This window comes from Pseudorasbora parva, chromosome 13, assembly GCF_024679245.1.
Source record: "Pseudorasbora parva isolate DD20220531a chromosome 13, ASM2467924v1, whole genome shotgun sequence".
Lineage (NCBI taxonomy): Eukaryota > Metazoa > Chordata > Actinopteri > Cypriniformes > Gobionidae > Pseudorasbora > Pseudorasbora parva.
Genome location: NC_090184.1, coordinates 28,852,041 through 28,878,476, shown reverse-complemented (window position 1 = coordinate 28,878,476; position 26,436 = coordinate 28,852,041). Strand labels below are relative to the sequence as shown.

The following is a 26,436-nucleotide window of genomic DNA, read 5'->3' as shown; positions in this document are numbered from 1 at the left end:
CTTTATGCATTCGGTTTCATGCACAGCTTGTTAAAGTAATTTCCTTTTTTTCCCATTCCCTTATTCACTTCTCCACAAGACACTTGTTCATTTTACAGGAGTCCACGAGCCATAATTATCACCTTCTCATTTGAGTCATTAGGATTCATCACTCTTTACAGCGCTAAAGTAATGTCAGTCAAGTTTCAGAGTACCAACCAACAGAAGTTAAGTTAAGTTCATAGGAAATGAGTCATCAGCGCAAGGAGTTGACGAGAGAAACGTTTATTTTTGCTTCCTGACGATATGATGCAGCTCGCAGGTAAATCACAACAAATTAAAGCACTTGTCAATTCATTTGAGACGTTTAAGCCTACAGTCACTCCATGACCTAATATGCACTGTCATTCACTGACAATTTCCTATTTACAAATCTTAAATGTGCCAGTCAGGCACAGACGGTTAAACGTATTCGACATCATGTCCTCTCAAGCCTGAAAACTTCTTTGACCCAGCACTAACAAGAATAATTACATCTCATCGTGGACACATGTGCCCTACTCACTACAAACAGTACATTTCTCATGAAGGGACTCTTTAAAAATAAGGACTCTTCAATTTCTGGTGTCAAGTCCAATCTGGTCTCGTACTTCAGCTTTTGCTACTGTGAAGTCATTGGAAGGCCCACACTGAATCAGCACCCGCAGAACTTCACACAAAGCTCTGCAGTTTTACACGGAATTAGAACGCCTGTCATTCAAAAAGTCCCTTGCATGCATGTTTAAATATTTTGATAGTGCTTTTGACCAATAATTCAGCGAACAGTACATTTAAAGAATACATTTATGACATCTTATTTGTCGTTGCACTCTGAAGCATATGTCAGAAGCATATGAAAATGTGGATATGGGTATGAACTGCTGATCATCAAAGCCCCTGGGACAGAGATACGTGATGGAATGCAATTATACAGAATCAATGAGCTTACTTGAAATTATAGCTAAAATATCCAACTTGACGGCCATTGGAGTGAAGGATAGCCGACTGGCAAATGTCATTCCTATCTGTTGGGATTTGATATACGTTTAGCGAGAGCATGAAAATGCCATTGGTTAGTCAGCAGTGCATTACAGCTGCAGTGAAAGTGATGGATGCCACTGACGCCCAGGCCACGTAATTACATTGCAACTTTTTGCCCCGTCAGCAGACCAACTTGGCTCTAACTGCACAGGACTGGGCAGAAATCATCAAGCGTTGCCAGCAGGGAAGATCCTGCATTGACTAAAATAGCTTGGAAGCTGTTAAATAATAAATGCAATGTGAACATTGAACCACAAAGAGGTGAATTATATTAATTATATCAATCAGATCATGGCCTTTATTATTTATATACACTTTTATTATTTATTAAATTTGTTATATATAAAACGTAATTTACCTAATAATTCACATACTTCAATCTTACAAGATCTTGGCACATAGGATCTTAGTATATTTAATGTATCTGTGGAGAGAAATGAAGGGGAAGTAAATTAAATTTACCTCATGTTATATCCTTAAGGCTGCATGCATTCTGGAAACCCGAACCTGTTCTGATGGGGTCTAGCGGTACAGAGACGGCTGATGATGCTCTGCTTCATTACATTTGCATGTATATTGATTTAAATAACCTGATTTATGCTTCACAATTTGCACAAATACAAAATATTAGGTTGTATTTTAAAGTGTATGCAGTACAAATATATATATAGGCCTATTTTATATATTATGGATATGACAAATAAAGTATCTTCCATGTAGTGGCTCTTAAAACGGCTCAAAAAACACGAAAGACAGAGTGCCGCAGTATCATGAGTTCAAAATAGAGAAGACCGCATCAGTTTCTGATAAAGAACTTCTGCTCAAATACAATTGATGGTGAGGAGCAGGCCTGCTCTTTTATTCTGCTTTTGGTCAGAGCATGGGGTCGTCTAGAGAGATATCAACATTCACACGTTCCCCTGGGAGTTCTCATTGACAATGACAGCTAAATGTTAACCGGATGTATTTGCCCTTTAAAGAATTTTGAAAGAATTCTTTAAGACTGTTTTATTGATTTAAAAAAGAAGAAGTAGAGGAAGAAGAAAGATGTTGATCTACTGAACCATCATCTTATAACAATAGTCATGCAGGAACATTCATCTAAAGCTGGTTCCTGTATTTTGATAGGCTACATTGTAACTGGTATCTAAATGGTCCAACAGTTTGGTCCAGCAAAACAAGCTAATAGCATGTTAGCCTAATTGTTCGGTTCTTCAGTCATACTGCATCAAATGAACTTAAAATACTTACTACTGACATGAGCCAGATGGCGCTGGATCACATTCGCGTAGTGTTTTTTCCTCGCAGGGCGCCGTAGTGCTCGAGATGCATGTTAGGATGTCAGCTGACATCCCGGAAGTAGTCCCAAATAATAACTCGCTTGCCCTCGCTCCACAATATTTACTCTTTTCTGTTATTTTAACAGGGTTATTTAAGCAGCAGTTATGGAGGGTGCGCTGGAGCAGCATCTTGATGATACGTACGTTAAAAACATTACCGTTTATCAAGCGTACTTGTGTTGAGTGTTGCTTTACTAATCTGTTTTCTTACACAAGGATGAAAAATCCTGCCATTGTTGGGGTTTTGTGCACAGACGCTCAAGGCCATAATCTAGGATGTAAGTATCGTTCTGTCTGTTCGTCCACTTGGTCATGATGATAAGACTGTATTTGCGGAGCTTATATGTCCATTAATTGGTGTGTGTGTGTGTGTGTGTGTGTGTGTGTGTGTGTGTGTGTGTGTGTGTGTGTGTGTGTGTCCGTGTGTCCGTGTGTCCGTCCAACAATACCACAACAACGTTAAGGTTAATGTTTACATAAGTGTTCAAGAGAAGGTGTAGTTGAACCAATTCAGTTTCAGTCACGTGTACCATAAAGTTGCTTTACCGTATACAGCACCTGTACAGCATCTTTGATGATGCATAGTATACATGCGAGTAGATGAGCCAAGAATATGAACGCAAGGTTTTCTTTTATAATGGTTTTTGACGGGGGAAAACTTAACGAGAACCCTTGTTTTGCATTATTATTCTGTGTTCATTTGCTTGCCTGTACAAAGTATGCAACACCAATAAGGTGTATATTAGATTTCGGTCTAATATCACTCTCTTACTACATCACTACTTACAACAAACCAGGTAAAAATGGAGGAAAGCCTTATTTTGCCCTTCAGGTGGCCATTCCTAATGGTCTGATGTCATCACGTTAAAATTACTTAAGCTTTGAATGTTGTTCAATTTACTCCCAAAAAATTGGGGAAATTATTAGCCTTTAAAATACATACAAATACATAATAAAAAGTTTGTAATAAAATTACAAACAATGAAATTGAAATTATAAAAATATAAAAAATATTATTGTAAAATAAATAATGCTGCTTTACATTGTTTTATTTTTGTATCCCTAATAAAGTAAGGGTAATATGTGGAAGCTTGTTTCCACCATGGAATAAAGGTAATTGCAGCCTTGATAAACATAAGAGAGTTTAAGAGACATAAGAGAGAAAGCTGTTAATGTTTCTAAACTTTTGACAGATGACAGGAGCAACTTAATGATTGGCTGAGATCAAGTGTTCCATCATATCAGAATGTTTGTTTTCCATAGTTAATCACTAATTTCTTTTCCAATATTTGTACTTTACAACCATAAACCACAGTTCGAATTTGTTTACTTGCTTTTTCATATAAACAATATTGTTTTCCAGTTATTTAAGGAAACTAATTTAAACTTATATTGTTTTGCACATTTAAAAAGTGTCAGGAATCTTAAAATAAATTTGTATTAATTGTTACTTTTCATCTCACAATTCTGACATTTTTTCTTGCAATTCCAATTCTGAGTTTTCCTTAGAATTATGAGATAAAAACATGCAAAAAAATGCAATTAATAAGACCAGTGACATATAATTTTTTTTATGTGCAAAACAATAAGTGAAATTGAAATACACTTCATTATCCCCAAGGATAAATGTGTCTTGAACCAAAGGTGTGTTTATATTAACAATACATTTGGGTCCATAAACAAAAAATGCAACAATAAAGATAAAAACATTGAAAAAACATTCATTGAAATCATTAATTGAAAAAACATAATATTCATTTGTTGTTTTTTTTACATTTTAATAAGGGTAGATATATATATATATATATATATATATATATATATATATATATATATATATATATATATATATATATATATATTATATACATAATTGTATATAAATCTTGTTATCATTGTAAATCATGGACACACTGGTAATCTGTACCATTTCCCTGAGGGCAGCAATTCATGCTCTGTGTGCAATATTTTTCTTCAGGAAAAATTGTATGTGCTTCCATAAGAACTGACTGTTCATACAATGACTCAAAGAACTGATGTTCCTTTTTCCCTATGGTCTTTATTGCTATTTTTACCAGGTGTGCAAGCTTAGACTTTGCTTGAACTATACGGTTACCATACTGTAATGCCATGTCTAATTATGCTCTCTATAACTGCCTGATAATATAAACACATTGGTTTGTGGTTCACTCCATAAATCCTAAATCAGTGCAAAAAAATATAATATGCCGCACACAAGAGCAAATATACAGTTAAACCACGGAGGCAATATAGTTAAACCATTAAACCTTTAAAAAAAATATACGGTTATAGAATTGTGCTTTTATATAGGTTTTCTTGAATGTTTGAAATGTTTTCCATTACTCATCATTATATGAGAGTGACCCATGTACTGCAACTGTAAACTTCTTTTAACGTTTTGTTTTAATCTCCAGGCCGTGGCTCGCTCTCTGATGAACATGGAGGAATTGTGTCTGTACTGGCTAAGCAAGCGGCCTCTCTAACCAAAGACCCCACTGACTTCCCTACTGTGTGCCTGGAGTCTGACTGTGGGTAAGAAGCTTCTGAATTCAGCTTAATTTTGAGAGAGAACAAAGAACAAAACAAACTCCAGATCTTAAAGGCTTAGTATCCTCATCCTAAAGTTCATTATAAATGAATTATCATACATATTGGAGTTACTTTTGAAGTATTAATTGAGAAACTTTTGTAATTCTGTCATTGCAGGAACATTTTGGTGAGAACACATGGAACAATTACACTGGCCGTGCATAAGATGGCAACATGAATTCTGTTAATTGTTCAGATATTGAATGCGTGCAGTGTTTTTAAACATCATCACTTTGAGTTTGAAAAGCTTTAACTGTCTATTGTCAGCAACATAGACGCTTAATGATTGGCTGAGATCAAGTCTTCCATCAATTCAGAAAGTTTGTTTTCCGTGGTTAATCACTAATATATTTTCCAATGTACTTTCTTATAACCATGAACCACAGTTAAAATGTGTTAACATGCTTTTTCGTTCAAACAAATATTGTTTTTCAGTTAATAAATAGTTATTAAAGGAAACAAATTCGTATTGTGTCTAATTTGCACATAAGCGAGAGGTGCTTTAGTTGAAGTACCATAGTGTGTCAGAAGGGGGCAGTAGTTATAACACATTTACCATGAAGCAGATTACTGAAAATCATCACATTAGAGTAAAAGAGTTTTCATTAAGTATTTCACAGAGAACATTTTAAAAGTTCCTTATGAGGGGTAGTTTATATTAACAAAGTTGAGACAGGTGAGATGTTAAGCCATTATTTTTTAAACAGAGATGTGTAAACTATGAGAGAGCCATTCACTCTGGCCTGTCATGAAGCGTGCCTTCTGAATTCATGTGATGACTGGTGAGCCAGACTTGAGGTTACTGGCCAAGAGTGGAGTTAATGAGAAAACATCCAATATATACAAAGAAAGTAGCATGAATGCTAAGAAATCGAGCTGAGTAGTTTTTGTCCCATTCTTTGATGCACTCTTAATGTATTATTAATGTGTAGTAAATATTCTGAATGTCTTTTTTTTTTTTTTTGAGCACAAAAACAGAACTGAGAACAGAACGCAATGTAACCCAGACGGGTACATAGTGTACGCCCAGATCCGGGCCACATTTGGTACATGTGGATTCCACGTGTGGGCTGGATCTGGGCCCACACTGTTGCTGTTTGGGATTCGTCATCATAGCACGTGTGGGTGAACCTAACATACTTTCATGACTACTAAGAGAAAACAGTTGAAAAAGTTGTAATGAATATATGCCATTTATGCAACCAAAAGGACCAATTATATCTGGATTGCAGCTCTAAGTAGTTTGACAATTCCGTTATAAACTGAGCATTGCAGAAGGTTTGTGTGTGCTTAAAGGGATAGTTCACACAAAAATGAAAATGTGATGTTTATCTGCTTACCCCCAGGGCATCCAAGATGTAGGTAGAATCAGAATTAGTCCCCAGTGACATGCATTATACGAGCAACAGTTGGAGTTAAAAATCTTCATTTGTGTTCTACTGAAGAAACAAACACGCCTACATCTTGGATGCCTTAGGGTTGGGGGTAAGCAGATAAACATCAAACTTTCATTTTTGAGTGAACTATCCCTTTAAGTCAGAAGATACAATCACTGAGTATATTTGTATGGTTATTAAAACATTACAGCAGGTGTATTTATGGAAGGTTTGACCCATCGTGCCATAATGCGACCTGTGTAAGGAAACTTGTCACATGGCAATGTTTACCTGCTACAGTATTAAAAATGTAAATATTTAGACCATTCAAGACCGTCTGTCATTCATTACTGTCTATTTGACTGTGTTGTTCTTCCAGCCTCAAATATTAACCTGCCTTCAACTGAAGTTTTAAGGGCCGGCTTCTCGCATTAGTGCTTTTAGGATTTTCCCCCAAATGGTGATCTCAATATAAATACCTGCATTCATAATTTGCCCCTGAAGCTGTCCCAGTGTAATGAGCTCTTTCAAATAGCCACAGTCCAGGAAAGCATCTGAAATTAGTTCCACTGCAATACTTACCTCCTAGGTTCCGGTCACATGGTCAATTATTGCACTAGGGGCCGGTATTTGGCTCTGCACAGCCTGAGCGCATTGCATCTGATCTGTACCGGTCCAAGGGGTCAGATGTGATCCCCGAGAGTCTCAAAGACTAGGGGCAACTTTCAGAAAGTAAGAGAAATCAAGCGCAGTGAGTCCAGCCATGTTCAAGGATGACTTTGATAAGACATACCATCACATAGGCGGAGCTTTAACCTGGAAATCCACGGATGTTGCCCGCAGCGCTGCTGCAGATGCGCGCATTAGGAAACTACACAAATCAAGTCTTAACAAGTGAAATCTGGAATAAACTGACTTATGTCTTCTTCTCGGGCAATATGGTAAGTGCTTATTTTTGTCGCCAACCATATGTTTGCATTTATAAAAAAAAAAATGTAATTTATCCTCTCTTTCTCGCTCTCTATCACTCTCTCATTTTGGCGATAATATAGGCTGCTGTCGATTCATAACGGATATTTATTTTATTTATTTATTTATTTATTTTGCGGACTATTTTTATGGATTTCTTGCGTTCAGTAAATCATAAAATAAAGTATCTGACTCTTTACTTGAATACAAGTATAACTTAAGTTACTTTTCAAATGTATTAGCCTATTTTAAAAGCAGTAGTTCCATAGAATGAGTGTAAGCTTACAAATGTAATGTGTTGTCACTGTTTTGTTAATTATTTGATTTATTTGAAAAATGCGATAGGCAACTATGTGTGTGAAACGAGAGGTAGCCGGATTAACTTTTTTTTCTTTCTTTCTTTTTTTTTTGTTGGTGTTTCCAATTATAGGCTCCTTCATTAATGGACACTCCGACATGTTTTATCAGAACACGAAGCTTTGATCATACAATGCTGGAGGTTTAATGACAGTGTTTTCTCATCGACTGTTATCGATAGGTGTAAAGTACTGCACTCCAGTAGCGCGCATTCACATGAACGCCGCTGGGCTCGCGCGAACCACACATGAGCGCTATGCGGCTGCGGATAGCGCGCGACAGCATCAGCTCTGGCGTTTGGGGTAAGTGAATAAGTCCAACACCCTCGTGATTTTCCACACTGCTTTGTGTCATGGTATATAGGATTATAAACTAAGCCTAAGTTTTTAGACGTTTAACTACTGCTAGTTGTCGTCGGTGTAGTTATCGACGTTTGAGGATGGTCACGTTGCAGACAGTGTGGGATGTCCTGGACGGTGAGTTCCCAATGTGAATCTATTTTGGAGGGTCCAAACCCTTTACAAACATTTGTTTAAAATAAAAGTTAGGAGTCACGCGGCCCGTTTTCATTCATGACAAGGACATTAAATTAATATAGTAGACTTGAAGAGTTATGCTGCATCATTATAGCCAACATAAAGGCACTCCCAAAGTTAGAATATGTTCTGTTAATCTTACTCAGTCTTACCTAAACTACTAGTATGTTTTACATTTTGCAGAATGTAAATGTTTGATGTGAAGACACTGGGAGGCAATGTGTGGAAATGTAGGCTACTTCTGTGAATGTGTTTAGAAAACACTGAATCAATGGAGAGTTCAAAGAATTTCCTTCCCCTGGCGTGTAATGTCACAATGACAAGATTGCATTTGCAGAATCATCAGATGAAAGAGATTTATAGATTTAAATTATCACTTGAATTAAGGTTATATAGCTAATTAAAAAGGACCAACCCCTGCACAAATCCAACAAAAGAAAAAAGGGCCCGCAATCATAGGGGTGTAAAGTTCCACACAGGTATGCCAACACTACAGTGTTTTAAAAATTTGAGCCAAAAGCAACATTCTGATTTTTCACCGCAGAAGTCACCACAGTTAAGAAGTCTGATGACTCCTAGTCAGACATCTCTAACAATGGATGTAAGATTACCTGTGTGATGCATCTGGCATGTGCATTAAAATTGTGAAAATGAGTTATTTGAAGGACACACACCTTGATCACCCAATCATTTAAGAATCTTTCAAATTACAGCAAGTTATAACACAGTTTGTGTAACAGGTTCGTCAAATACGGGATCTTCAAATTGAGCTTCGTGCAGAAGATGACACAGAGTAAATAAGGCCCTTCATTTTCCTGTGCAACAGCTATGCTGCCAAAAGAGCAACACTGGTTAGTACCTTATTTATCGATTTTGTGAATTTCAAATCATCATCCATAACTCTTCTGTCCATGTTAGTGACTCTAAAATTTAATACATTATCATATTCAGGATGTTAAAATGTTTCGTTCAGTTTCTGCTCTTAAAGGTATATAGTTCACCCAAAAATTGTTATCATTCACTCACCCTCATGTTGTTCCAAACCTGTATGAGTTTCTTTCTTCTGCTGAACACAAAAGAAGACATTTGGAAGAATGTTTCTAACTAAGCAGATAAAACAACCATCCATTCACTACCGTAGCTGGGACAAAAAATACTATGAATGGTTGTTCTAGCTGCTTTGTTACTTTCTTTAGAATATATTTAGGTGTTCAGCAGAAAAAAAAGAAACTCGTACAGGTTTGGAACAACATCAGGGCGTGTAAATGATGACAGAATTTTCATTTTTGGGTGAACTTTAAGACATGTGAAAAAACACCGATCAGGCATAACATTATGACCACTGACAGGTTAAGTGAATAACTCTGATTATCTCTTCATCGTGGCACCTGTTAGTAAGTGGGATATATTCGGGAACAATTGAACATTTTGTTCTCAAAGTTGATTGTTGTCAGCAGCAAAAATAAGCAAGCGTAAGGATTGCAGCGGCCAAATTGTGATGGCTAGACAACTGGGTCAGAGAATCTCCCACTCTGCAGTGGTCAGTATCTATTAAAAGTGGTCCAAGGAAGGAAGAGTGGTGAACCAGTTACAGGGTCATGCAACCAAGTCTCATTGATGCACGTGGGGATCGAAGGCTGGCCTGTGTCTTCCGATCAATCAGAAGAGAATAAGTTAATGCTGGTTCTGATAGAAAGGTGTCAGAATACACAGTGCATTGCAGTTTGTTGTGTATCGGGCTGCATAGCCACAGACCAGTCACGGTGCTCATGCTGACCCCTGCCCACCACCGAAAGTGGCAACAGTGGGCATGTGAGCATCAGAACTGAAACACAGAGCAATGGAAGAAGGTGGCATGGTGTGATGATTCCTGCCATCCATGTGGATGTTACTTTGACATGTACAACCTACCTAAGCATTGTTGCAGACCATGCATGCCCTTTTATGCAAATGCTATTCCCTGATGGCTGTGGCCTCTTTCAGCAGGATAATGCATTCTACCACTAAGCAAAAATGGTTCAGGAATGGTTTGAGGAACACAACAATGAGTTTGACGTGTCGACTTGGCCTCCAAATTTCCCAGATCTCAATCCAGTCGAGCATCTGTGGGATGTGCTGAACAAACAAGTCTGATCCATGAAGGCCCCACCTTGCAACTTGCAGGACTTAAAGAATCTACTGCTAACATATTGGAGCCAGATACCACAGCACACCTTCAGGGGTCTAGGGCTGTTTTGGCAACAAAAGGGGGACCAACACAATATTAGGTCTTAATGTTATGCCCGATCGGTGTACACTTTGGTGGGATTTTGTTTCTCTTAAAAAATATAAAAAATATAAAAAGTATTTAAATAATATAGTATTGAAGATATACATATAAGAGAATAAAACAAAGACAGGAGATATAGAATACTGAAAGTCTTTTTTTCTGTAATTACTCAAAATTATGAGTTTTTTTTTTATGTATATATTCCTTTTTATTATTTTATGGCTATTTTCATCTATATGCATGTTTTGCTCTGACAAAACAAAGCATTCAGTTCTCCATGACTCTCATGTAACGGAAAACATATAATGGTTTACAAAGCACAAGGACATAAACATTGCTTTTGTCGAGAAAACAAAAACGGAAAAAAACCTTTGCTTACTCAAATACAAAAATGCAATAGCTCTGGATTTTTAAGAGGCTTTTGAGTAAAAGTGTTGGAGTGTGGAACAGGGTGGACCATAGTCTGCTGCAGTACCTTTCTAATACAACTTCCTGCACTTCCCCTTGAACCAAGGAATTCACACTTGTGGTCTTGCTTGCATACATGCATGCAAGCACACACACATGCACAGGCACATTCTGGGGTCGCCCGCAATAAGCACATGGAAGGAAATGTTTCAACTTACAACACACTGGCCCAATTCATTGCTTTGTAATCCTCTAAGCAGTTTCTGCATGCTTTGGCCTCCCCACTTGTCTGTCTTCACTTGAAGGAGCAGCCAAAAACTTCATGTACGAGACAAACCACATATTTTCTTTTTGACACCTGCGTGACACTACAAGATAATCGGACAGATTTTGGGCCCGATTGTCCCCTTCCAACACTTTTAGGTAAAGTCACAATTATTTTGATGGTTCTATAGATTTTTAAAATCTGATTTTCCACTGGTGTGAAGTCTTAAGATCTGCTCGGCAGAATGCCGGGGCCACACCAATCTCAAACTGTAAATATCTAACATGTTGAATAATTACATTCAGAAATACGGTTGTTACGCATACATACATATATACTTTATATTATCATGTTGCCAAGTCATGTGGTCTCTCACATTTTGAAAATCTGATAAGATTTTTTTTTAAAATCTTGTGTGGGCCAGCCTTTAGATAAAGGAATAGTTCATTCAACAAAGAACATTTTCTTGTCATTTACTTACTTGGCAAACACAATGCTATGTTTTTAGCAGAATGTCCAAGCTGCTCTTTTCTATACAATGAAAGTAAATGGTGACCATGACTAGTTAAAGCATTAGACTTTAATCTATTTCTCAACCAAATCTATCGAATCGTTTCAAAAGATTTGAAATATAATATCATCGTATAGTCTACTTCTATGGGGTTTCTTAGATGGCGTTTTTTGTGTGTGGTTTTTGGAGCTTGGTCCCCGTCCACTTTCACTGCAATGATACTCTTCAATATAGCTCAAATATTATACTAAATGTATCCTTTTTTATGTTCCACGAATAAAAGAAAGAAAAATCATACAGGTTTGAAATAAAATAAGGGTCAGTTAATGAATACATGTTGATTGAAATATAGCTTTAAGATTCTATAGAGTTGTTGTGTGGTATGGTAAGTGCACGTATATTTTATAAATAAATAAAAGTCGTCATGTTTCTGCTTCAGCTGGAACCACCCGAGGTGCTGACTTTGATTGCTCTGTATTTATACTTGAGCAAGCATTTATCTCTGTGAAACATTTCAAAGGGATCCGCCACCTCTGCACAGGGACTCGCTGTTCGGTTAACTTTATGCCAGGTGTTTGTTTGAATGAACCCGTTATCCTTTGACCGTTCTATCGCTCAGTCTCTCTGTCATTTTGAACACTGTACTAGACACACATTGTATTTAGCTGTATCAGCTGTAAATAAAGGTCTCTGTATTAGATCCAAAACACTCCACCTCATACTGATCACCAGATTAAACCAGTGAAAGCATCATGTCATTTAAATTTTAACCATTCTAAACAGAATAACCCATGGTACTACTGATGTCATCTAAATCTACTACCTCCTGGAACAGAAAATATTTAACAGAGAGCCCTTAGATCACACCACATAATGCTGACGATACTGTATTTGGGTCCAGTGCAAAAGAGATGAACTTTTTTAAGATTCCCTTCTAAATCTAAAGCAAAAAAAACATAACATTTTTGGTACATTTGTCTTTGTTTTAATTGAACCTGTTATCAATAATTGATAAATCATCTAATGTGTTCACATAAGCCTTTTTATCTGTAAGTGGTTGTATGTTTCAGAAAATGAACAGAGAGATTGTTCAGCCTCGTTTAGACTGCCAGTCCAAATCTGTTTTTTATGCATATACAATTGAATTATGATCATGTTTAGCAAGTGTGTAATCCATTTCTAGCAATCTTTTTTAGTCGGATCATTCTAATCAGATGCGTGGTTTATGCAGCTTTCTCATCGCTGCAGAAACAAAGTTGAAAAGTGCCAGTCGACAGTCAATATTTCAGACCTTGTTCAGACTGCCAGTCCAAATCCAGTTTTTGTGCATATCAGATTGGATTCAGATCATATTTAGCAAGTGTGAACAGCAAAAATAAATAAAAAATTAACATGAAATCCATGAAATTGTACAAATCCATTTTGAGCTACATTCATTACTGTACGTATTTCTGAAAATCCATTTCAGTCCGACTGTTCTTATCAGATTCCGTGTGGTATCACTTTCTTACGCAAAATATAAACATCCCAGACGATGTTGTAAACATGCTGAATTCACAGAAACAAGGTTGTGTTGTTGCAAAGTGCTGGGCGTACAAAAAAATTCAAAAATTCAATATGAAGACATGAAATCAGATTAGAGCGGTCGGACTGAAACTGCAATTTTTGTAGGATTTCAAACAACAGTAGTTCAAAATGGATTTGTAAAAACTGCATTGTGATGTTTTTTTTTTTGTATTTTTCACACTTACTAAATGTGATCGGGTTCCAATCGGATATGCAAAACAAAACAAAAATGGATTCGGACAGACAGTCTGAACGAGGCTTTAGATCATATTCCAATCGCCTACATAAATAATTGGATTTGGACTGACAATGTGAACAGTCTACGAGCTCTCACGATACTTGATTTTATGAAACTTTATCACTCACAGTGGATGCATTGTATTAAATATATTAAGTTAATGTGCTGATGTTCCAGTGATGGCAAGGCTGCCAAAACCCCTTCTAATGAAGAAAAAGCCAAGGCCATGAAGAATGAAAAGGAGGTTGTGTATGTGGACCCACCAGATGGCGGTTGGGGTTGGATGGTGGTTCTACATTGTTTCCTGGTATGTGATGAATACCACTTTTGATAAAGAGCTACTTTGTAATGATTTTGTAACTGAAGTGTTTTGTATTTGAGCTAAACTCAGTTGAATCTTCTGATGTGTTTTCAGGTGAATGTGTTGGTGATGGGCACATTGAAGAGCTTTGGGATCTTCTTTGTGGCACTGCAGGATGAATTTGGAGGCTCATCCGAGAGCATAAGCTGGATTGGATCCATAATGTCCAGCCTCCGGCTCTCTGGAGGTACAGTCACCATAGCAACCATCTTCAAACTAAAGGGTCAATATGAGAGGTCATAAACTTTGTTTGTGACCCATTAGGTCCGTTGGCTTCGGTGGCCTGTGCCAAGCTGGGGAACAGGGTTACCTCCATAGTGGGCGCGCTTTTCGTGAGTGCCGGCTTTCTCTCCAGCATATTTGCCACCAGCGTGGTCTACCTTTACATTAGCATGGGTTTAGTTGTTGGTGAGTATTATGTTTTGTTCTGTTTTATAAATCAAAGTTAAATATTGGAGGGTTATCATGCCAAAAGTCCTTTACATGGAGCAGTTGTGGCCTAATGGTTAGAGAGTTAGACTGGAACCCAAAGATTGCGAGGTCGATCCTCAAGACCGGCAGGAAATAACTTGAGCAAAGCATCTAACCCCCAATCGCTGCTTCTAATGTGTGCAATAATTTGGATAAGTTAAATGCATAGGACAAATACCATACTTGTCACTTTTTTACTTTTTCACTTTCAAAACTTTAATCTTTCCAGGTCTCGGGTTTGCTCTTCTTTATCAGGCCACATCTGTTGTAACAGTGACCTATTTCCGAAAGAGGCTGGCAACTGCCTATTCTATTGGACGCTCTGGCATGGGTCTGACCTTTGCCCTTGCGCCTTTCACTCAGCTGCTTTTGGATCAGTATGCTTGGCATGGTAATTAGCTTTCAGATACATTATTATAAAATTTCTATTGTACTATCTTTATACATCATTAACTGAAATTCATATTAACTCTTTATTGGATGGAAAAGCTGGATTTTCATTACTTCAGTCTTCAGTGTCACATGATCCTTCAGAAATCATTCCAATATGCTGATTTTATACCCAGGAAACACTTATTATTATTATTGTTGTTTGAAAATGGTTAATGGTTTGAAAATGCTTAATCAAGTGTGGCTGTCTTTTTGGGATTTTAGAATTTTTTTAGATTTTAGAATTTAGAAATTCTTTGCTGAATAAAAGCATTTATTCCTTTTAAAAAAACACACAAAAAAACAATCTTATTCACATTGACTGTTTTTGTTCTGTCTTTAGGAGCTCTGTTGATTTTGGGAGGTCTGATGCTGAACCTGGTGGCTTCTGGGATGCTTTTGCGGCCCATTAACGTTAGACCTCCAGCTTCACCCATGTCAAACTCCGTTCATCAGACTGGATCTGAGAAAGATCCTCTTAAAAACAATATGAATGGCAACATGCCTGTGTCTAATGGCACTTCCAAAATAGACAGCTCATCCCCCAATCACAGGGACATGCTTATAATAGAGAACCCAGCTCATGAGCAGAACACTCTTTCACATCTGGAACTCAAAAAATCCATCCAGAATGGAGTGAACGGAACGGATGGCAGTCAAAGTAAAACGTCCCCTGAGACGAATGGGGTGTCTCCTGTGGATGCGTTACTTGAGAACAGCAAAACAGAAAAACTTCCTGAAAACCACCAAAATGTTCTGGACTTCTCGCTGTTGAAGAACCCTTTCTTTTGCATCTACACCTGGTCGCTAGTCTTTAGTCAGCTGGCTTATTTTATCCCTTACTTCCATTTGTCTGCAAGGGCCCGGAACCTGGGCATCGACCCCATGGATGCATCCTTCATCATCTCTGTGGCTGGTGAGTCATATTACCTTTGACCAACCTATGTAACACTAGAGTTTTGTTTTTCCACTTTCATCTATTTTAAGTACAAAGTGCTTTTTCAGGATTAATTTAGGATTGGCAGGGAAAAATATAAATAAAGGGTTGGTGACAGGTTACATGATGATTCTAATTACAAACGTTGCTTATTGCATAAAAACTCCTCTAGTCAGTATGTTTGTTATTGCTGTTCTCTGGCTGCAACAGTTCAATTGTACACTAATAATGTGTAACAGCAGAAGAAATCAATAGGACGTAAGCACTGCTGAGCTATGCTGTGGAAAATGGAAATACAAAAGACCGTGTAATGCCAGTGCTAGTGGACAGCGTGTCATTAGCAGTGCCAGATAACAGCTTTTTTTCTGGCTTCATCAGTTCTGTATTCCTGGAAAGCCATAAAGCTGAACCTGAGAGATGCACTACAGACATTGTGCTTTGCAGCAAGGTTTGCTCCAAAGTATAGGCTTTAAGGGGTTGATGCAAACGCAGCCAACTTCACATTAATTATTTGTGAGCAGTTTAAAATCTGCAGTGTTATGCAATGAGTGCTCTTACATAAATAATAAACTTTGGCCCAGTGGCTAAAACCAGAGGGCTTGTAAGTGCCCTATCAAAAATGCCATGGTGAATGAAAGAGTTTACTTAAACATGATTTTTTACAATCATTTACATTTCTTTACCAAAAGATAATAGTAAAGAACCAAATTAACTTCATAAGGTTATTTTGTAATCCAGATTTAGAGTCTGATATCCCCATAACTGCGATAGTTGAGAGAATATAGTGTCCTGTCCAACATTTCAAACTTGCTGAGTATTAAAAGTGCACTTTTTCTTTTTGGAATTTTCAACATCCAAACGTCTCATTTCGCCCACCCCCTCCCACCTGCACTTTGCTGTTTTCAAATCAGGCAGGGTGAGTAGGGAACTAATGCTCACCTCCTCGTGGCAGCTCGCACACAGTCGGCGAGCTGAGGGAAATCGCTAAGCAACAGCCCAAGTAGCTGACGCGAGGCTTGGTAGTTTGTGCCCAGTTCTGAAGTGCCTGACATTGTGTGGTTTGCCACAGAGGCAGCAATGCGGACAAAAGAGAGCGGGGAGATGAGCCAAACACGTTTTGTGTTTTAATGAGCTAGTAGCCATCGGACATGCATTTGGGCTCTCTGTACATCAGTGAGGCTCTATTGTCCGCCTTTGATGTAGTGGGGACATTGCATTCGTCCAGTCCTTTTGTGTCCACTGGGTGAAGTACACAAAGACACAAACACCTGTCACATGCCTGATTACCCTGGTGAAAGTCCTTCTATACACTACTGAGTTGTGTGGACTAGGCTCCTCCATTTAAAGGCAGTTTGCTACTTTCTGTCACTAAGATTTTGTATTGAAGTTTTATTGTACAAAGCATGACAGGAACAGCTGTAAAACTCAATGGCCCTGCTGAGATTTAAAAACACAAACAACACACAAAATGTCTTAGGGTCCAAGCCGGGCACACCAGGACATCACCTTTACTGGTGCACAGAGGACACGCAAACATTGAGCAGCTGTTTTGTTTTATGTCTGGCCAGCAATAAATGACCCCACATGTGGATGAAATGCAGCATCAGCCCAAGCCAGCAGTTTTACATGAGCTGGTCAGTATGGTTGATCATGCCAACACCTCTAGGCTTTTGTGTAAACGTACATTCCTTGAATTGCAGAATACATTTGATTTATTGTATGGGGCATATGTGCATTTTTTTTTTTTATGCATTCAGTAAACTGTGGCAGCCTGCATATCAGCAGTGAGTGTCACCCTTTGGATCTGTTGCGTATGTATGAATCTGCAATAGTGCTGCATCAGGTCTTTTCCTAGACCGTTCAATAAAGCTCTGCAGCACACAGACACACTATCACAACTGCGGCACAGACAACTGCAAATACAAACCAGCACTGAATTCTTTGTACAGGATGCCACAAAATAACTACTTTATAACTTCTGTTCCTCTTCTGTCACTCTTTGAACTGAAAAAAAGACTGCACCTGAGGCTTTAAGCAAAAGCAATTAAATGACAGTATGCCTAGCACTGGTTTTAATGTCTTTGGGATGGGAAGGTAAAAAAAAAAAAAGGAAGTCTTTTATAATTACAAAGGCTGCATTTATTTGTTTTAAAATGCCGTAAAAACTGTTATTATGTTATTATGTAACATATTATGAAATAGTTATATCAACGGTTGATGTTGATTGATATAAACCTGATAATATTTAATATATTTTGAAATGTTATGTATTACTGTGATGGCAAAGCAGCTATTACTCCAGTATTCAGTGTGAAAACAGGTGAGCTGCTTAATATTTTAATATAAACCATGAATCTTTTTTTCAGGATTTTTGATGAATAGAACGTTCAAATGAACTGCATTTATTTAAATTAGAAATACTTTGTAATGTCATAAATCTTTACTGTCACTATTTATCAATGTAATGCATCCTTGATGAATGGAAGTATTTATTTAATTCTCACAAATAAACAATTATTGCTTGAAATGACTTGAAATATATACACATAATTTGGATCACTTTCAATATACATTTGGCACTTTTTTAGTCATTTTGGGTCTTGACATCCAGAGTCCTCGTTTGTATATTGAAAAGTGGTCAAACAGGTTTGGAATAACATGAGGGTGAGAGGTAATAATAACAGATAGCAAGCTGCAGTGACTGGCATTTAAAACAAATAGTCTGCAGCTATTGCATGCCTGATGGTTGACCAATTCAAATTTATTCAATGGAGAAAATCTTTTCGTTTCAGCATAACTTTAGAGCACAGCACACTCATTAATGTGTTGCTAGCTGCTAGTGGCTTATATAACAGGTCAATACTGTATAAGCATGAAACCTTTGAAGAATCCAACACAAGTAGTCCTTTTTTCAAAATATTTTTACGTTTTCAGCGTCTTTTCTATCTCACAGGTATAACCGAGACGGTGGCCCAACTTGCATCTGGTTGGGTGACAGACAGGAATCTAGTTCACAAGTATCACTACCATAAGGCCTACCTGATCCTGTGTGGTGTGGTCAATCTTCTCTCTCCTCTGGCCACCTCGTATATCTTGCTCATGGTCTATGCTGTCTTCTTTGCCATCTTTTGTGGGGGATACATGGCCCTACTACTTCCTGTTCTGGTGAGTACTGAGTAGTTATGATATGAACACAGTTTTTGACATTCGCTAGGACCAATTTCTCAAAACTCTTTATAAAGTGATCATTATAGCACTCTGTGGGGACTAAACTGTGAATCATTTATCATTGCCTTGACAAAATCCATTCAGTGATGACGACGACTTTCAAATTTCATGAATTTTTTTCATACTTTGACACAAACGCTACCCAAACTCTTATGTACATATACAGGCCAAAGTTTAAATACTTTTTTTTTTACTTAAGTTAACATTTTATAGAAGTCACAAGGCAGCCATTTTCTACATTTCTACAGTAATACCATATTAAAATAAATTCTGAATCTAAAAAATGAAATGGGATCAAACATATATATATGTATATATAAAAATATATGTTGCTGAACACCAACATAGGTTTTAGTCTTTCAGTTCCTTTACCATTTATACAAAATGGGACAATTGTGCTGGAATGTACTCGAATTTTGTAGATAGTAATGAAATTGAAAGACTAACACGTGTAAGTGCTCTGCTACATTCAATTGTTTTGATTCAAATCTTATACTAAATAAAACATTTTAATAGATTAAAAAGAATTACGTTTATGCCAATATTGTATTATTGTAGAAATTACGTGAATTGCTGTCTGTGAATTGTTTTGTATTATGTTATTAATTTTAACAGTTTTGAAAAGAGTGTAAATTGTTTTCTAGTTCTTGGTGGTGTTTGTGTCTTAAAGTAACAATATGTAATATTTCACAGCTAGAAATCGCTTATTCAAAACAAAGGCGTAGCTTGATGACGCCTTGATTTCGCAGAGCTTTTATTATGCCACAGTCTACCGCTTCTGCTTCTCCCAGACAAGCGTTTTATCATAGATACATTTGAGTGTGTGCAGCGGCTACAATGAGAGTGTGTACAGCGGTTACTGTTGCACACTGCAGTAATCGATATTAGGCTTTGTAAAACATGGTACTCATGGTAAATCAAGAAAACAAGACTTAAACAATACGACTAATTGTGTTGAGCTAAATAACAATGATTAGTTTTCTGTCTATGAATTTTCCCAAACAGTTGCTCACTTGTCTAATAAAACACACAATATATTAATGTGTCTTTAGTGTGTCCATGGTTTCTACAAAATAAATCGAGGGTAACACAGGTATGATCTCATTGATGTGCAACGCATGGACATGCTCTGTGTCCGGGTTAAAATTGCTTATGTCTCTGGATTTAAACATTCTTGGAAACATTTGGGATAATGCAATTACACAAGTCAAAAAAAGTAACATTGTTTTAGTGGTTTTTGGATATTTTTAAGTGAGAAAAGAATTAATGTAAATGAAAGTAGTAGTCACTGAATGCATTTTATGCCAAAGCAATGATAAATGTATCGCAGTACAGCCCACATAGATTGCTGTTGTGTTTGAAAAAGTTACCCAAGTATCGAGAAATGTGTCTTTACGATTATAAGGTGGGGAAAAAAGGGTAAATCAACACTGAACTGACTGAAGCTGAATAACGTTATCTTTATAGCACAATTTGAATTTGTCTCATATTTGATATGTTCTGATTTGTTTTGTATTTTCCTGTTTATTACTGTAACGTTGCACTGGAACATGTGTTTTATAAAGTGCTATATAAATACAGGTCACTTGACATGGACTGGCTGGCAGGGTTTGAGGACATCCTAGTTCTGAGTGCTACTTCCTTCATATTTATTATCTGTGCCCATGAAAAGGTCTCCGTACCTTTCTAAGTATTGAGACATTGAGATCTTGTGCCCTAATACTGTGCAGGGCAGTGTAATGAGAGAGGGATAGTTTGACAGGCAGCAGTAAACCTGTTCGTCTGAAAGGAATCTTAGGTTTTACCTTTCAAATATTTTTACAGTCTCAGTGAACCAGATAGAAAGAGTTGGTTCTTAAAAACCCTGGGGGTCTTTTTTAAAAAGTAGTTACTGGTATGTTGAACTTTGCTTTAAATTAACAGAAAAGGCAAATATTGATTCTTTGTGAACTCCCTGAACCTCAAGAAAGCTAAAACCAAATAAGAAATACCATGTGTCAACACCATGGCATTACTCGCCTAAATAAGCAGATTAGCTGCTGTTTTTCAGGTTTGATTAGTGAGTAAATGTGAAGAAAAAGTTATCTATTACAGCAGTGATTCATACTGTAAATGTTAAAGTCCTCAAATGTATGAAATGTATGCATGTCCATTCAAAAGTTAAGGTTTGCAAAATATTTTTTTTAAGGTTTGTCAAATATTAAGATGCATTAAACTGGTCAAAGTTGACATTACAAAAGTTATATTTTAAATAAATGCTGTCCTTTTTAACTTTCTATTCATCCAAAGAAAAGTAGCTGTTTAAATATTAAACAATATTAAGCAGCACAGCGATCTATTGAGAATGAAATCAGCAAATTGGAATGATTACGGAAGGATCATGTGACACTGACACTTTATTTATTACTTTATAATAATAATATAAATAAATGAGTCCACTGAAGACAAGCTTGGCATTTTTATTCCAAACACGAATGACGAAAACAATGAAACAGACTTTACCTAACCCTGATGTGGTGTTCGGGTCAATTTGACCCGGAGAAGATATTCTTTTCCCCGAAAATACTAGTTAATGTTATCGCTTTGGACTGAAACTTAGTGACTTTGTTCCCAAAGGGTATAACTAAATCTCAACAAAAAAAAGAGAGGAAATTTTCTCACTTTTTTTGTGGGAGTTTTGTTACCTTATTTACACTTGTGGTGTTCCTGGTCAAAAATGACCGGCCTATAAAAAATAGCTTATAAATCACTCATTATACCATATTTTCACCCAATCTTGGATTTAATCTTTTTGTCAACTTGTTCTCTTTCAATTAGGACTGGTTTTATATTTCTGTTTGCATCTGATTAATCGTGGACCTCATTTATCTGAGAGTAGGCATGGTCAAAAATGGTCACAATAGCCGACCATTGAAAGTGAATGGGAGAGACTGAAAATAACAGAACAATTTAGTTTTCAGGAGCATGTTCATTATTTTCATGTACACATATGAGCATATGTGCTTGCAAACATCGAGCCCTTGGACCTGTGCATGTATCGATACATTTATACACACGCTACCCAGACACACACACATTAAAACACACAAACATTGAGTATTACACACATTCTTTTCCACAGAGAGAAATTTGATCCTACCCTAACCTGCATCTAATATACATTTATCCATCTGATATTACCACACAAACACAAACTGGCCGTGACTGCAGTGACCCGGCTTCAAAATAATCTTTTTCATGTTCTTGTTTCATCACAGCTTCCAGACAAAATATTATGACATTTTGTTTTGGAACTGTGAGGTTCTCACACAGAACTAGACAATATTTACAATTTATATATGCCTGTGCTATCGCATGATGTATATTTGTATAAAATGGTACATTGTCACACGTGTGTGTGTGTGTGTGTGTGTGTGTGTGTGTGTGTGTGTGTGTGTGTGTGTGTGTGTGTGTGTGTGTGTGGGTGTGTGTGTGTGGGTGTGGTAATGTCAGACGTCAAGCGGATCCATACTTGAAAAAAAACTCTCCGAAACTTGTGAGAAACCGGAAGTATTTCTGGTACTTTTTAACACAGAAATACTCCATCAAACGTCCAACATTAGTTTTTGAAACTTTGTCTATGTTTAGGATGGGAATCCAAGTCTTTAACAGTGTAAAAAGCTCAGTATGCATGAAACAGCATTTCACCCCCCCTTTAAGGTTTGTAAAATATTTTTTTTCCACCAAAGATGCATTAAACTGGTCAAAGTTGACATTACAAAAGTTATATTTTAAATAAATGCTGTCCTTTTTAACTTTCTGTTCATCCAAAGAAAAGTAGCTGTTTAAATATTAAACAATATTAAGCAGCACAGCGATCTCTTGAGAATGAAATCAGCAAATTGGAATGATTACGGAAGGATCATGTGACACTGACACTTTATTTATTACTTTATAATAATAATATAAATAAATGAGTCCACTGAAGACAAGCTTGGCATTTTTATTCCAAACATGAATGACGAAAACAACGAAACAGACTTGACTTAAAACAAGCTCAACAATAGTACAGGGAACGATGCTAAACAAGAAACAATGGTAACGCAAGGAATGTTTATACACAAGGAAGACAGAGTAACAAGAAACACCTGGTGTGTAGTGAGTAAGCAGATAAACTCAACTTTCGCTTCCAAAACGGAGGAAACTTACAGGGTATGTAAGTAGCCAAAGCAACTCGCTCTCTGAACATAGCCTTTTTTAGTTTGCCTAAGAGGTATTCAGATGGACAGAATTTATTTAAAATATATTTTGGGGGAAAATAAGTGTATCTATAAATATAAGAATATGGGATTTTACTGTGCTGATTACATTTTTATTAAATGATAATGCTTTGTGAAATTCATATGAAAGAGTTTGCTAACCAAAGCTGTAGTTCTTCTGGCCTAGTCAAAGAAATAAATCTGTCATATATAATCCATCATAAATATGGTTCATTTTCCTATCTGTGTTTTCCAGGTGGACTTGGTAGGTTCTGAAAAGCTGAACAACTCCATGGGGTTCTCAATGTTCTTTGTGGGGCTTGGCTGTCTCACAGGTCCTCCTCTGGCAGGTATGTGGGGCTTGGAAGAGATCCATGACTAGATCACATAAGCACCAATCGGTAAATGTAGTCTTGATGTCTCATGAAAGTAACCTGCAGCTTTGGAAAGTCTTGGCCAGTCTTGATAATGTGTAAGACTAGCCTGCTTCTGTGTGTGTGGCTTGAGGGACACTTAGTTTCATATTTCAATGTAAGTGGGCTACAGATGGGAGACATGTTAACCCATCTAAAAATAGGACGACCTGACCGGTTAGATTTTAACTTTTTTGTTTTTTACTAATATGCAGCATTTGGCACCTTTTCATCATTATATAATGCTACTTTCAGGATTATGGAACATATGTTTATTTTTATTTATTTGCTGCTATTTATTAGCAATATACCAATACAGAATCTCATGTAGAGCAGCTGTAAAGCAAGGGGCGATTCTTGGAAATACACATCTTGCAGAGGGGCCTCTTTAGGAAGGCGAGTATAGACCTTGCCCTGAACTCTGTTACACAGTTATGCTAACATGAACCATCTTGTCAGGGCCCCCTTTCACAATCCCCTCGCCTACCAAAAATAATGAGCAGCCAGGGAAGCAAAACTTTTTCTATCCTACCTAAGGCCTTTCCGGACATGACCCGCTGTTGCTTGTGTAGTGAAAACAAGCCGCTGTTTTAAAAGCGTATCCCGTCAGAAAACAGGTGTGAGAAATTCTGGGCTGGAAAGTGAAAAAAGTTTTCTCCATCTGTCCAACATCCTAAGCGTTAGGTTACAGAATGTCATCTTTTCTTTAATAGTTTTTCTTCACTGACATCTACTTAAGAAAAACATTCCTTTGCCAACAGTTTAATATATGTCTAACGCATTGCGGTTTGTCCCGAAGGCTTCCTGTACGACTACACTCAGACCTACGACTGCTCCTTCTACCTGGCAGGTGTGTGTTACCTGTTATCGTCAGTTTCTCTGTTCCTCGAGCCTCTGGCGAGACGCTGGCAAGCCCGAAAGAAACGGCTGGAAGCGATAAATGAAGAATTGATGTGGAGTAACGGCTGTTTCTGCCCAGCGCCTCAGAGGAATGGTGTTGTATAATAAAGGAGAAACTTAAAGCCATTTTACTTTCCATCATGTCATGTGGTTTCGCCCTCCGAGGGCTGATCGGAAGAGGACCTGACCTGAACATTTGGCGGGACCACGGTGTGGCAAGCAAATGAATGTTCATTTGAATCCAGAGACCAATAAATGAATGCTTGAGGACATTACAATGCAAACTATTTTGTTGGTGGGTGAATTAGAATGGATTTTTTTGAATTGGTTTAATATACACATATAGAAAGTTTCCCTCATTACAATCTTTAATGACAATTAAACCAGCACAGGAGTCTCAATCACCACATGAATCTAGATCTTCCTTCATTAGGAAAAAGCTTCCACTGACATTATTGTAAATTTGCGAATCACATGACACATTTTACACACTTGGACAAATATACTAGAACTGAAATAAAGGTATTTTGTCAGATGGTGATGGGTCTATGCAATAAGCCTAAGATGGCTGCTTCCTTTGTGAGTCCCTATTTTGAGCCTTTAATTCCTGTTCATGTCTGTTGATGTGTTTTTGCAAATGTATCAGTTTATATGAAGCTGTGTAAAGGACTACATAATAGCACAATGACTGAAAACAACAGAATTTGTTTTGCCGTCAATGCCCCAACTGGAAGACATTTTGGGGCAAAATATTCCAGATATGGACTTTCTCGCTGGTGCCAAATTAATCTTCCTATCATTCACTACTGACAACAACCAAGAGATTTTCTGGAACTAACTGCTGCATGAATACAAGTGAATATTCTTCTGACGCTAATGAGCCAAGTGTTGCAATTAGACCAGTCGGTTTGTGGGTTCACATGTACCTGTACAAAAGGGCCCAGATAGTGAGTATTTATGTGCAGAGTTTCTTCAAAGTGCAAATCCTTTTTATAGGTTTTTATTTTTAGCTTCTGCTAGGTAATCTACTGTGCACTGTTTATCACCACTATTTGCCTTTGTACACAATGACTGTGCTAAATATCATGTGATAAGAGCCAAAGATGCAGTAGAAATATAATTTATCAATCTATGCATTTGAACATGTCCTTCGTATTTAAAAATACACTCTAGTTACTGCTCACACGTTAGTTCTCTCAAGTAGTTCTGCGTGAGCTGTTGCCCTCTAGAGGCACTGACGTTGTACTGCCACTGGAATGTTGTATCAATTAACAGGCAATCCATGTTCTGGAATGTCTAGTTCTTTCCTTTCATCAGCAAGCAATGACGAATATTTCCTAACAAGAATAAGCAAGACACGCACAGCTGCGACAAATAAGCACATCACAAAGATAAGAACAGTATGCAACATTTGTTTTTTTTGGGGTTTTTTGTCAGAATGCATTTCTTTATCGCTCGTAATTGTTTAATGAGCAGGTTTCTTTGAAGAAATGGGTTAGACATGTTTTGGTAATGTTATATAAATAGTAAACTCATAACTAGCCTTAAAGACAGTTAAGGGGACACTATAATGTTATCATCAATGACAGACTTCAGATATTCTGTACAGTTAGTGATTATGTAATGGTGTGAAAATGTGATAGGATTATGGTGGTATTGGCTGGTATTAGCTGAACTATTTTTTTGTTTGTTTTTTACTGTTTTTGAAGGTTTTTAATAATTATTTTGTTGACAATGTTCACAAATGTCAAGATTTACATGACTGCAATTAAAGCCAGCTGTAAATTTGACAAAGTTTCTGTAAAACATTTGTTGATACCCGAGAGATTTTCTCCATGTTCGCCACAAATATAGATTATATCATCTTTGAAATGTAACTGCCTTAAGTACTTTATTATTATTATTATCTTTTTGAAAAAAGATTGCATTTCCATGCGTTTAAAATCAAAATACTG

At 37.1% G+C, this 26,436-nt stretch overlaps 3 protein-coding genes across 5 annotated transcripts in view; all 3 read left to right on the top strand.

Annotated features, from left to right (window-relative positions):
- The window catches only part of gnai3 (guanine nucleotide binding protein (G protein), alpha inhibiting activity polypeptide 3), a 354,328-nt gene that overhangs the window by 1,963 nt on the left and 325,929 nt on the right, over positions 1–26,436 (top strand). The gene's annotated exons all lie outside the window — the stretch shown is intronic.
- Positions 2,383–6,472, top strand: lamtor5 (late endosomal/lysosomal adaptor, MAPK and MTOR activator 5). Its single transcript, XM_067413789.1, has 4 exons — positions 2,383–2,539; positions 2,616–2,677; positions 4,835–4,952; positions 5,127–6,472. The coding sequence occupies exons 1-4, from the start codon at positions 2,505–2,507 to the stop codon at positions 5,185–5,187; spliced, it is 276 nt and encodes a 91-aa protein (XP_067269890.1). The 5' UTR covers positions 2,383–2,504; the 3' UTR covers positions 5,188–6,472.
- Positions 6,831–26,371, top strand: slc16a4 (solute carrier family 16 member 4). 3 transcript variants are annotated; one of them, XM_067413788.1, is made up of 11 exons: positions 6,831–7,326; positions 7,893–8,013; positions 8,985–9,098; positions 13,682–13,811; positions 13,920–14,052; positions 14,130–14,273; positions 14,566–14,727; positions 15,109–15,681; positions 18,656–18,867; positions 23,425–23,518; positions 24,381–26,371. In XM_067413788.1, exons 3-11 carry the CDS (start codon positions 9,076–9,078, stop codon positions 24,584–24,586), a joined length of 1,677 nt encoding a protein of 558 aa, XP_067269889.1. In that variant the 5' UTR covers positions 6,831–7,326; positions 7,893–8,013; positions 8,985–9,075; the 3' UTR covers positions 24,587–26,371. The 3 variants fall into 3 exon arrangements, with proteins under 3 accessions (XP_067269889.1, XP_067269887.1, XP_067269888.1); XM_067413786.1 differs by having other exon boundaries at positions 6,832–7,326; positions 8,988–9,098; XM_067413787.1 differs by having other exon boundaries at positions 6,832–7,326; positions 7,785–8,013; positions 8,988–9,098.